The sequence below is a fragment of the Nicotiana sylvestris genome, chromosome 10, assembly GCF_000393655.2.
Source record: "Nicotiana sylvestris chromosome 10, ASM39365v2, whole genome shotgun sequence".
In the NCBI taxonomy this organism is placed as follows: Eukaryota; Viridiplantae; Streptophyta; class Magnoliopsida; order Solanales; family Solanaceae; genus Nicotiana; species Nicotiana sylvestris.
Genome location: NC_091066.1, coordinates 139,541,895 through 139,554,972, shown reverse-complemented (window position 1 = coordinate 139,554,972; position 13,078 = coordinate 139,541,895). Strand labels below are relative to the sequence as shown.

General features: G+C 39.1%; 1 protein-coding gene across 1 annotated transcript; it reads right to left on the bottom strand.

The window, feature by feature from the left end:
• Nucleotides 1-2,939: 2,939 nt before the first annotated feature.
• On the bottom strand, nt 2,940-3,410 carry LOC138880033 (uncharacterized). Its single transcript, XM_070159685.1, has one exon. The coding sequence runs from the start codon at nt 3,408-3,410 to the stop codon at nt 2,940-2,942; it is 471 nt and encodes a 156-aa protein (XP_070015786.1).
• Between the last annotated feature and the right edge of the window lie 9,668 nt (nt 3,411-13,078).

Here is a 13,078-nt window from a genome sequence, read left to right as displayed (position 1 = left end):
GAAATTTTCTGTTGTCAACTGTCGCTTAGATAACCTGCCTATAGGTTCAAATGCTCTAATTGAGATCAATAAGCAATTACAGATACCTAGAGATACTTTGCATAAACTGTCAGCATGTTTAAAATTCAGAGTCACATAGAAATCGTGTCTATAAGATCTAATACCTTTAACTATCAAAACTGTCAATACGCCAATATGTTTTGTGTGCATTTGTTGACTTATGTGTGGAGGCTGAAGTGATCCTTTATCTGATTTTGAATGAAAATTCCAATATGTTTTGTATGTCGCTTAATTTTACAATTTTGAGCAACTTAGGTTGAGTCTAGAACCATCCAAAAATAGAGGTCCCAATGCCTCCAGGACCATAGGTAAGGGACGCGTAGTGCACGCATAGGACACGAGTTAGAATTGATTAGAGTGCTTTAGGTAAAAACTCAAAGATAGTAATCGGGTAGCAGGAGATGATAGTCTACGCCAACTGAATAATATGAGTAACACACCCATCTTGGGGGAGTTACAAAGTATTATTTATGTAACACCCCCATCCTTATTAAATGATTCATTCGCTTTCTTTATTAGAATAATTCACATAAGTTAAGTTCGGCCTGGACCTACCGTTGTGGACCTGAAGGGGTGCCTAACACCTTCCCCTCGAGGTAATTTGAGCCCTTACCCAATCTCTGGTGGCACAAACTGGTTAAATAGAGTTATTTGCAAATAGGTGCCCTAACGCACCTTAATTCGTTAGGTGGTGGCTCTTTTTTTTAAAACACCTTCCTTTAAAAGAGTTGTCAACGTCGAAACCCGATTTTACGAAAAAAGGGGCGTGACAATGGTGACCACCATAGGGCGAGGAATGGAAAGCTTCAAGAATACTCAATTTCTCTTCTTCTGGAACACATCTCCGAATAACACCATCGATGCAAATTTTGAAAAGATATGGCTCATCCCAATAGTAATCGAAGCAGTCCCGTTTGAGCTTCTTTCTTTGGTTTGAAGAGAACTCATTCGGGACAATTCCACTCAGAAGATAGTTAGCCACATCGGCAAACCAAGGCATCCAGATCAAAGATATGGAAAGGAGTTGTTCATCCGGAAACGAAACATTAATCTCAAGGCCATCATGGGGCCTCCCCTCCTCTTCCAATTGGGACAAGTGGTCCGCCACTTGATTCTCACTCACTTTTCGATCTATGATTTCAAGATCAAACTCTTGTAGAAGAAGTACCATCCTCATCAATCTAGCCTTTGAGTCCTTTTTACTCATCAAATAACGAAGCGCCATGTGATCGGTGTGAATAATCACTTTGGTACCTATAAGGTACTGGCGGAACTTTTCCATAGTAAAGACAATGGCTAAGAGTTCTTTCTCAGTCACCATATAATTGACTTGGGTGTCGTTCATCGTCTTACTAGCATAGTAGACCAAATGGAATATCTTGTTGATTTTTTACCCCAATACCGCTCTTACTGCCACATCGCTAGCATCACACATGAACTCAAATGGTAAGCTCCAATTAGGTGCGGTAATGATGGGACTGGTAGTCAACTTATACTTGAGTAGCTCAAACGTCTTCATACAATCATCATTGAACACAAATTTGGCATCTTTTTCCAACAAATTGCACAAGGGGTTCACCACCTTTGAGAAATCCTTGATGAACCGACGGTAAAACCCCGCGTATCCCTAGAGAACTCCTCACTCCTTTGACGGAAGTAGGAGGAGGGAGTTTTGATATCACTTAAATTTTTGCTTTATCCACTTCAATACCATTCTTGTAGATCTTATGGCCGAGGACAATGCCTTCCTCAACCATAAAGTGACATTTCTCCCAATTAAGCACCAAGTTGTTCTCTTTACAGCGTGCCAATACTTTATCAAGATTATCCAAACATGCATCAAAATAATCCCCCACAACAGAAAAATCATCCATGAAAACCTCGAGGAAGTCCTCCACCATATCCGTGAATATTGCCATCACACACCGCTGAAAAGTAGTCGGTACATTACATAGACCAAACGACATCCTTGAGAATGCAAATGTTCCATTTGGATAAGTGAAGTTGGTCTTCTCTTGGTCTTCAGCTACAATAAGAATCTGGTTATATCCAGAATACCCATCCAAAAAGCAATAATAAGCACGTCCGGCTAGCCTATCCAACATTTGATCAAGAAATGGAAGCAGAAAATGGTCTTTCCGAGTCACTTTGTTGAGCTTCCTATAATCCATGCATACCCTCTAACTAGTGACAGTTTTTGTGGGGATCAACTCATTATTGTCATTTGTAATCACAGTCATGCCCCTTTTCTTTGGGACACATTGCACCGGCGAAGTCCATGAACTATTAGAAATGGGGTAGACACATTGGAGGTTTTGGCATCCTCATCCAATATGATTTTGTGCATGCAAAATGCGGGGCTTATACCCCGAATCTACCAATGTCTAACTTATTGCCTTCTTCCTCCTTTGGAGCACCGCAAGGGTAGAATCAACCTGTACGTTAGTTAAGCACGAGGAAAGAATAATAGGTAAAGTGAAACAAGGGCCTAAGAACTCATACCTGAGGTGTAAAGGCAAAGGCTTCAACTCCAATATAGGAGGCTCCTCGATTGAGGGCTTTATTGGTGGAGTCTTTCGTTTCTCGAGGTCCAAAGAAAGTTTTTGGGGCTCAAATGTATATGAACCCATTCCTTGCAAAGCATTGACATATTCCACCAAGCCTTTATTCTCATACACATCATGATTCAACAACACAGCTTCCAATGGGTCTTTCACATTAATCATAGCATTTGTTTCTTCAACAATCACTTCGGTCACAAGATCCACAAATGAACACACTTCGTTTCTATTAGGATGCCTCATGGAACACAACTTTTTCATCGCCTACCCGGAAGGTGAGTTCCCCGGCTTCCACATAAACTGAGGCCTTCCCTGTAGCTAGGAAAGGTCTCCCAATATGATTGGCACCTCATAGTCAACCTCATAGTCAAGTATCACAATATCTGCGGGAAGTATGAACTTGTCGACCCAAACTAGCACATCATCAATTATCCCCAATGGCCTCTTCATTGTCATGTCTGCTATTTGTAACCTTATGGATGTGGGTCTTGGTTGCCTAATCCTCAATGTCTTGAACAAAAAATATGGTATCAAGTAAATGTTTTCCCCCAAATCACACAAAGCGTTGGCGAAATCGCCACTACCAATAGTGCATGGGATTGTAAAGGCACCGGGGTCTTCTAACTTTGGAGCCATGGAGTGTACAATGGCACTCACTTGATGCATCATTTTTATCATTTCACAATTCATGGATCTCTTCTTTGTTACCAAGTCTTTCATGAACTTGGCATATCCCGGCAGTTGTTCTAGAGCTTCAACCAAAGACACATTTATGGACAAACTTTTCATCATATCAATGAATTTCTTGAATTGGTTCTCATTGTTTTGCTTTGTGATCCTTTGAGTATATAGTGGAAGAGGCCTTGTCAAAGGAGCCTTGACTTTGGGCACTACCGTTTCCTATATGTCTATCACATGTTCCCTAGACGGGTTCACATCATTTTGTGTCTCCTACACATTGTCATCAATGTCTATCCTCACTTCATCATTCACTTGCACATAATTTCTTTGCTCATCATCATCTTGTAACAAGACATCATCACTCATAATCTTTCTTGGATTAGAGGTACTAGCAACTCCACCTCTACCACTTCTTGTAGTCACCGCCATAGCATGGCCCGTATTGTTCCCACCCTTTGGGTTTACTACCGTATCACTTGGTAGTGCCCCCTTAGGGCGAGTATTCAAAGCTTGAGAAATTTGGCCATGTTGGACTTCCAAGTTGCAGATAGAAGTGTTGTGGGAGGCTAATTGGGCATCAAAGTCGGCATTTTTCTTCATCATTTGCTCGAACATTGTTTTAATCCGTCCCATCTCATTATTGGAAGAACTAGGACCTTGTGACGGACATGGAGGCGGGTTGTTCGGTTGTTGATACATCGGAGGCCTTTGAAAGCTTGACCCCCGATTCCCTTGATTATTGTTGTTCCAACCCCCTTAATTGTTATTGCCTCCCCAATTACTATTATTGTTGCCGCCCCAATTGCCTTGATTTCCTTTATTACCCCAATTTTGATTGTTGTTGTTCCCCCAATTGCCTTGGTTGTTGTTGTTGCCACTATTTTGATTTCCTTGTTGACCTTGATTCCCCCAATTTCCTTGTGATCTCCACTGTTGTTGATTCGGAACATTGCCCCATTGACCTTGATAATTGTTGACATATTGAACCTCTTCACTTTGATCATTATAGGAACTACCACTTTGCTCAAATTGATCCTGATTGTTTTGAAATTGTTGACCTCGTTGCCTTCTCTTGTTGATCGTCATATTCACCCCTTCCATGGCATTCACTTGTTTTGGCCCTTGAACTTGTTATAACTGAGCTTTGGCCAATTTTTTCATGGTAGTAGCCAACTCAGCTATAGCTTGGTCGTGGTCATGAAGCTCCTTGTGTAACTGAATAACATTAGGATCACCTCTTGGAACATTAGCTCTACCTTTCCACACCGAGGAGGTATCTGCCATCTCATCAAGTATTTCACACGCTTCGGCATATGGCGTATTCATGAAGTCCCCCCCCAGCGAGTTGGTTGACCACACATTGGTTTGTTGTGTTGATGCCACGGCAAAATGTTTGTTGGATCATGGCATCGGTCATATCATTATTCAGACATTCTTTAACCACCGTCTGATACCTTTCCCAAATCTCATGTAGCGGTTCATTTGGCTCTTGTCTAAAAGCAAGGATCTCATCTCTTAGTGTTGCCATACGTCCCGGAGAAAATAACTTTGTAATGAACTTCTCGGCCAACTCATCCCAAGTGGTGATGGAATGGGTGGGTAACCTTTCTAGCCAATCCAAAGCCTTCCCCCCTTAGAGAGAATGGGAAAAGCTTTAACATCAATGCGTCCTCAAAGACATTAGTTTTCTTGCTCCCCTAGCACGTGTCAAAAAAACCTTTGAGATGCTTGTAGGCATTTTGGTGTGGAGCTCCGGTGAAGAAACCCCTCTGTTCCAACAGTGTAAGCATGACATTGGTTATTAGAAAGTTGCCCGCCCTAATCCGTGGCGGGGCTATTGCACTTAAATAGCCTTCGTTGGGCAACACCCGGTGTGTTGCCCTTGGAAGAGGTGGGGGGTGGTTTGGAATATTATCATGAGGCGGTTGGCCTCTCCTTTGTACTTGAGGTTCAAGTTGAATCTCAACCACGGGATCATCATCTACCTCCTCCCCCAATGTCAAATTTCCGAGGGCTTTGTTGTTAAGAGACATTTGGTACCTAAAAGTAATTCGCACACAAATTAGAAAAACGAAAGGAAAGAAAAACAAAACACACAAGTACTCAGATATATAGTTAAAACCACCTAACTCCCCGGCAACGACGCTAAAAATTGATCAGGTCCAAGCCTGCACTACTATTGAGTAGCGAGGGTGGTCGATGTAGTTTTACCAAACTAGGTCGAGATCGAATCCACAGGGAGTTAATTTGTTTGGAATTAGGTTTATATTAAAGTCTAGATGCGGGTTTTGCTCTTAATTACACTTCCACACATGTTTGGCTTGATTTCTACTTCTAACTCTATTCTATTGTATGCAACATTTGAAACTAAGTATAATATTTTTGTTGTTGATTTTTAAGGGTTTAAAGGGACTGGGGTAGTAACTTCCACCTAGGTGGATATCTAACGGGTAGCAAGAATCTAGGGCAATCGTGTGATTAGTTGAGGTCGTATTATTATCTCTAAGTTTAACCCTTTAATTGGGGCTATCGACTTCTTGAGTTCACCCCAATTCCTTATTAGCCTAGTTTTCCTGGACTTAGTCCCTCTTTCTCAAGTAGAGACTAAGTCATAAAGGCATGAATCAGTGTTTGCAACCACTAATTCCATAGTTCTAGCAAGAACTAGGCTAAATATCACTAACTCATACACATTCAAGCCCTAAAATTCAATACCCATCAAATACTCACACTACAATTGGGTCACAACCCTAGATGTGGGTTTAGATACTCATGGAAATAACAGAAATTGAAGATAAAAAGAAGATAAAATTCATAATACTAGATTAAAAGATGAAAATCTAATGTTGAAAGATAATTCTAGTACAAAATTTCCAAAAGTAGTAAAGTCAGTCGTCCGTGGTGCTCCTCTAATACATGACATTACCTAAAAATGTCAAAAAGATCTATTTATACTAAGCTGGAATTTTCGGACAAAAATACCCCTGCGGAGGTTGTGCGGCAACGTAATTCTGAGCGTGGCCGTATTCTTCCTTTCGCGGCTGCGTAATTTTGACCGCGGTTCGCTTTTTTCAAATCTGGATCTGGGTTGAGATGAGTTTCGGGGGCCACATAATTTCAATCGATGCCGCGTAATGGACTTATGCGGCCGTGTAATTCTAACACAAACCGCACTTCCTTCTTTTGCTCAAGTTGTGAGATCTCTGAACTTCATGCACCGCGGTCCGCATAATTTCCATCCCGGGCGTGGTGATACTTTTGCAGCCGCACATTTCTGGCGCGGACCTTGCTTATCATTTGGTCTGAAAAAGCAACTATCTGAATCTCCCTTTCCCAGACCACATATTTCTCATGGGGGGCGCGTTGTGGCTTCTGCGGTCGCACAATATTTGTACGGTCCGCGTTTCAGATCTCTTGGCCCAGCCTTGGTTTTTGTTCAAGTTTTGACTCCTTTGAGTTGATTATGACTCCCTTGGCTCATTTTGAACAATTCCTGCAAGCAAGCATATTACATTAGTTACCAGGAATACCTTCATGCATTTTTGGCCCAAAACACAAGTAAAAGAGAGCAAATAATAGGTTAAAATCCCTACTTATCAAGTAGGCATCGAGAAAACTGAGAGTCTCGTAGACGGTCGTGGCATCAATTATATGATCGATGTTAGGCAAAGGAAAAGAATCCTTGGGCATGCTTTATTCAGGTCTTTATAATCTACACATATTCTAAGTTTGTTTCCCTTCTTAGGGACTACCACTACGTTTGCTAACCATTCGGGATACTTTAATTCCCGAATAGATCCTATTTTGAGAAGTTTGGTTACCTCGTCCTTGATGAAGGCATGTTTAATCTCGAATTGGGGCCTTTTTTTTTGCTTCACCGGGCAGAATTTGGGGTCCAGGCTCAGTTTGTGAGTGGTAATTTCTGGCGGGATCCCTATAATATCGAGGTAGGACCAAGCAAAGAAATCCATGTTAGCTATAAGTAAATGAATAAGTTTTTTCCTGAGCTCAGGCGTTAGCCCTGTGCCTAAGTGTACCTTTCGTTCGGGCTGATGTTCAGTCAGTATGACTTGTTCTAGCTCTTCGACCGTTGATTCGGTGGCGTCGGAGACATCGGGAATTATGAAGGATTGAGGGATCCAATAGTCGTCGTCCTCGTCGTTCCCCTTCTTCTCCGATTAGGTCAAGGCTGTTGTCTATTGTTGCTATTTGGCCTCCTACTTTCCCTTCGAATCTGATACCTTTGCTGATGAGAGTGCCGATATCGGTATCACTTCATCGACTAAAAATATCTCCTTGGCGGCGGGTTGCTCTTCGTACACTGTTTGACTCCCTCCGATGTCAGGAACTTCAGAACTTGGTTGTTCGATCCCTTCTGTATCCTCGTCAATGAAACACAAGGTCCATTCTGGTAAGTAATCCCGAGTTTGCTTCTCCCTTGTGATCGACACCTTGGTGCATTAAAATACTAGTCCTTGAGGAATATCGACCCCTCAAACAATCATATGAATCACGTGTTGTGGCTCTTCTTACTCGTTCTGTCTGTTTGAATCTCTATTTTTGAAGTGGTTCTTGGCCCGATCACATAAGAATTCCCGAATGTGCCTCTCGTTCAATAATCAGGCTACTTCCTCCCTTAGCTGTCTACAATCTTCTGTTTTATGGCCATGGGTACCATGATACTTGCATATTCAGTTTGGATATCTCTGGGCCGGTTTGGTGTACATAGGTCGAGCCTATCTGGTATCTTTGATTCGTCTGATGGTCGATACGATGCAGATACATCTACGTTAAAGTTATATTCTGAAAAGTGAGGTGCTTCTTTGGGCCCGGCATCCCTATCGAAACCACTCTCTCATGAGTCTTCGGGAGCTCTGTCCTCGACCATTCCTTCTATTATTTTGAACGGGGTTGCGTCCAGGCTCGTTGTTTCTCTGATCTCCACCATACGACTGATATCAATCTCTGTTCGACCATAATTCCCGGTCAATATCCCTTTTAACTTTGCCGACGGGCCTGTTTGGATAAATGGACCTGGAAGGAGCCCCCATTTGATCATCCTCGACCCTGATCTTCGAATGATATCGATTATGTACGTTGTCCCAAGTGACAACTGGGTATTCGATCAAGTGTTCTTTCAACTTCTGCAAAGCTATGGAACTCCGAACGTTGAGACCTTGAATAAAAGCTTGAACAATCTATTTGTCAGTGATCGGCGGCAAATCCATTCGTTCCATTTGGAACCGAGATACAAACTCACTGAGTATCTCATTGTCTTTCTGCTTTACCTTAAAAAGGTCCGACTTTCTTGTTGTGGCCTTAATGGCTACGGCGTGTGCCTTTGCAAAAGAATCTGCAAGCATAGAAAATGAATCAATATAATTAGATGGTAAGTTATGAAACAATATCATAGCACCCTTCGATAGAAAGTCCTCGAATTTCTTCAGCAATACGGATTCAATCTCATTATCTTCCAAGTCATTTCCCTTGATGGTGCACGTGTACGAGGTGACGTGTTCATTTGGATCTATCGTCCCGTTATACTTTACAATCTCAGGCATATGGAACTTCTTAGGGATTTGCTTCGGAGCCACATTCTGGAGGAAAGGTTTTTCGACAAACTTTTCGGAATCTAGTCCTTTCAATATCAGTGGTGCCCCCGAGATTTGGTCGACCTGGAGTTATAAGTTTCCACTTTCTTATCATTTTCCTCGATCTTCTTTTCCCTTGTCTTGATTCGCTTTACCAGTTCTTCGAGCATATTTATGATAGCAGGATTGGTCTCCGATTCTCCTCCATTCAATCTTTCTGGCACCGATTCGGCCCTATGAATAATTTCCAGCGATAGCTCAAGTTCGATCCTGTTTAGTGCATGGTTCTGATTTTGGAGTTGTGCTATTACAGCTTGTTGAGTCTGCAATATTTCGAATAATTACTCAAAGGCTGATCCCGCCTTCTTCACCACCCTGTGTGTTCTGATCGGTTGGTCGAATGTCCCTGCGGACGCTACTTTTAGGATCGACAGCCACATTCCCATTAATGGCAATATGGAAACTGACGTCGATTGGGTCCACGACCTGGGCCCTATCGGGGTTGACTGGAGGTACTCAATTTCCTGGGGCGGCTATGTTGTCATTCTCGCTATGGAGACCAAGGCCTTGTCTGTGTGTGTGGGTGCTGCTTGAGAGTTTGACATGTTGATCCTAGAATCAAAGACACTTCAAAGAACAAGCGTAGAATAGTGTGTGTTACAAAAATTGTACCATGTAATCACTATTATCCTTAGCCCAACGGTGGGCGCCAAACTGTTTACCCTCAAAATTGGATAACAATTAAATTTATAAGTGGTTGTAAGGATATGTGATTTCACTTGGCACAAACTGAGAAATATGAGAATTAATATTAGAAATTAACTGTAAAATCAAGCAAACTAATATAGTGAGCAGTTATGGACCTCGAGGTAGATCGCCCTCGAACCAACTGAGTATGCTATTGAAAAGTATGAACTGAAACATAACTTAAGAGAGAAAATGTAATGTCTTTCCTTTGTTATGCGTGAATATGATGATTACAAAATGATTAGAACCCTCTTTATATAGTAGATGAATTCTACTTATGGTACAATTCTTAATACAGAAGGAAATTCCATGATTGGCTAAATAACCGCTCTTGACTTGGTACGTGCCGAGATTTTCGCTACGATCCTTGCCTGATCACAGATATCTCGGCTTTCTGTTATTTGGCTTGGTAAACCTTCCTCGATCTCACTCGAACTTTTGTCATGCTCGATCTCGATCTTAGCAGGCCTCGATCTCGATCGGTCCTTGAGTCATGAGTTTGGTAATCTAACTCCACACCACAGACCGTCATGACATGGGGTCGAACCTCGGCCTTCCACGCCCTGGTCTCGATTAATCATAAAAAAGGTGCAAGCCGATTTTGACCGTATACAGATATATTAATAGCAATTATAATACTAAACTATTTTCTAACATAAGAATATGAATGGAGCGAAAGTTTAGAAGAATAAAAAGTATTGGGATAACTTTGGACATTTTTTGCCTTATATAAAGTAAAATTTAGTTGGGTTGGTCACTTTTTGTGCCAATTATTAAAGTTGAGTCATATTTTGGAATGTAATTTCAAAGTAACCACAAGACCAATTAAATTGATATTTTTGCCCTTAACTAAAATACAAAACACAACTCCAGCAATTGGTGATGGATTTCAAAACTTTGACAAGTGGAACCCTAGTGAAATATATTGGGGTTCAAACTCTAGTAATGATTACTGATGTTTGAACCTTTACTGGTTCAAACTCCAGGAATGATTCCTAGTGTGTGAACCTTTATTAGTGCAAACTTCAGGAACAATTTTTTATTTTTAAATCTTTACTAGTACAAACTCCAGGAATGATTCATGATTTCTGAACCTTTAATATTGCAAAATCTAAGAATGATTCCTGATTTTTGAATCCTCAGCCACTGATGAAGATGATAATGATGCCCCGATTCTTCTTGTACATGCTAGTTAGTATTACCTATATGCTTGGACATAGGGCATTAATTGAAACACAATAATAATTCAATGATTTTTGTGAGTCATCTATTTTTAAATAAGGAAGAAAAAGTCAGAGTAGTTCGAGAAATCATTATTTCACGTCGTAAAAATTAAGGGTATCAATGGATATTTAAAAATCAATTAAATTGACCAAACTGTACCATTCCGAACCGATTTTTAGGCTTCTTTTAATAAAATTATTAGTTTTTATATAAATCTATAACCATACCGATAATTAGGGTAGAATTTTTATTTTATGAAAATAAACCGAAAAAATACCGAACCGTACTGAGTAAATTTATATGAAAAAAATATATTCATATATTAAGTTTAAAAATAATAAAACATTAAATTTTTCCTTGTGCCTTGGAATTATGAAAACAGTTACAAACCAACAAGTGATTAAACTCAAAATCCTAATTTTCAAACTTATTATGCTACTCTTATTGAAACTAAAATATTTTAGCATATTCACTAGCAAAACATAAGGTGTTGCAGCGATTATGAGTAACAAACTACAACGTATTAAATATGTTTCTTTCCGAATGATTTTGATTTATCTTTTTGAATATTTAATCTTGTATAGACTTTATTCTTGAGTCCCAACTTCATTAATATCTTTCCACTCGTGTGATTTATATTTTTTTTTATATTTGCTTAGTTTCTTTTACACTGATGTAGAATAGTTGATGGATCTATACTCAAGCCATCTTTCATATTTTTTAAGTCATCACCCTTTAAACGGTAAAAATGCCTAGAGAGTTTTTGATAACTCCTATAAAAGTACGCATGTTATTGCATTGTACTTCAACTGTTAATATAAAAGTACTATTTAAAAAACCAAAAATTAACTATACTGATACCGAAGAGAAACCTACATGAATGGGACGATTTCGAAAAGTTTAGTTTTGGTTATACATAATAGAATAACCAAAAAATTAATATGATACAAATTTTATAAAATAACTGGCCGAACCGAACCATTGACACCCCTAGTAAAACTGGCTTTTAGAAAGGATAGTTTTGGAACAAGAAAGTTGTGAGGCTGATTTAGGGGTGTCAATGGTTCGACTCGGCCGGTTATTTTATAAATTATATACCGTTCCAATTTTTCGATTATTCTATTATGTATAACCAAAATTAAACTTTTCGAAATCGTCCCAATCATGCCGATTTCTCTTCGGTATCGGTATGGTTCGGTTAGTTTTTGGTATATTTTTTTTAAAATAATGTGAAAGTCACTAGTAAAAGTAAAATGTAATAACATACGTACTTTTATAGGACTTAGCAAAACTCTCTACATATTTTTACTATTTAAAGGGTGATGAATTAAAAAAATATGAAATATGAATAAAGTATAGATCCATCAACTATTCTACAGTAGCGCAAAGGAAACGAAGCAAAGACAAAGAAAATATATATCACATGAGCGAAAAGATATTAATCAAGTTGAGACTCAAGAATAAAGTCTATAGAAGATTAAATATTCAAAAGGATAAATCTAAATCATACAAAAGGAAACATATTCGATACATTATAGTTTGATACTCATAATCGCTAGAATATTTTATGTCTTGCTAGTAAATATGCTGGAAATAATTTAGTTTTAGTAGTAGTAGCATAATAAGTTTGGGAATTAGGATTTTGAGTTTAATTATTTATTGGCTTGTAACCGTTTTCATAATTTCAAGGCCCAAGGAAAATTTTAATGTTTTATTATTTTTGTACTTAATATATAAATATGTTTTTCATATGTAAATTATTTGATACGGTTTGGTATTATTTCGGTTTATTTCCATAAAATAAAAAACTAAACTAATTATCGGTACGGTTATAGATTTATATAAAAACCTACGATTTTATTAAAAGAAACCTAAAAATCGGTTCGGTAATATCCATTGACAATCCTGAATTGATTGATCCCGACTAAGAATAATAGCAATGGAGTTGTGATAACTAATTGTTTTATGAAACTAAAAGAAAAAGTGAAAGACAATTAAATTATAAGAATGACTCCAAATAACTCTAGCAATATGTCTTGTGTTTCACCTAAAATGTCAAACTCCAGCATATGATGCTAGTGATATGCTAGGTTTTCACTTGAAAGGAAATTTTTGAACTTCAGCATAGTATTCTGGGGGTTTCACCCATCAAAGTTTCAAAGTTCAACCCCGATTACTAGAGCTATGTCCGTGTTTTAGTGTTGGAGGCATTTT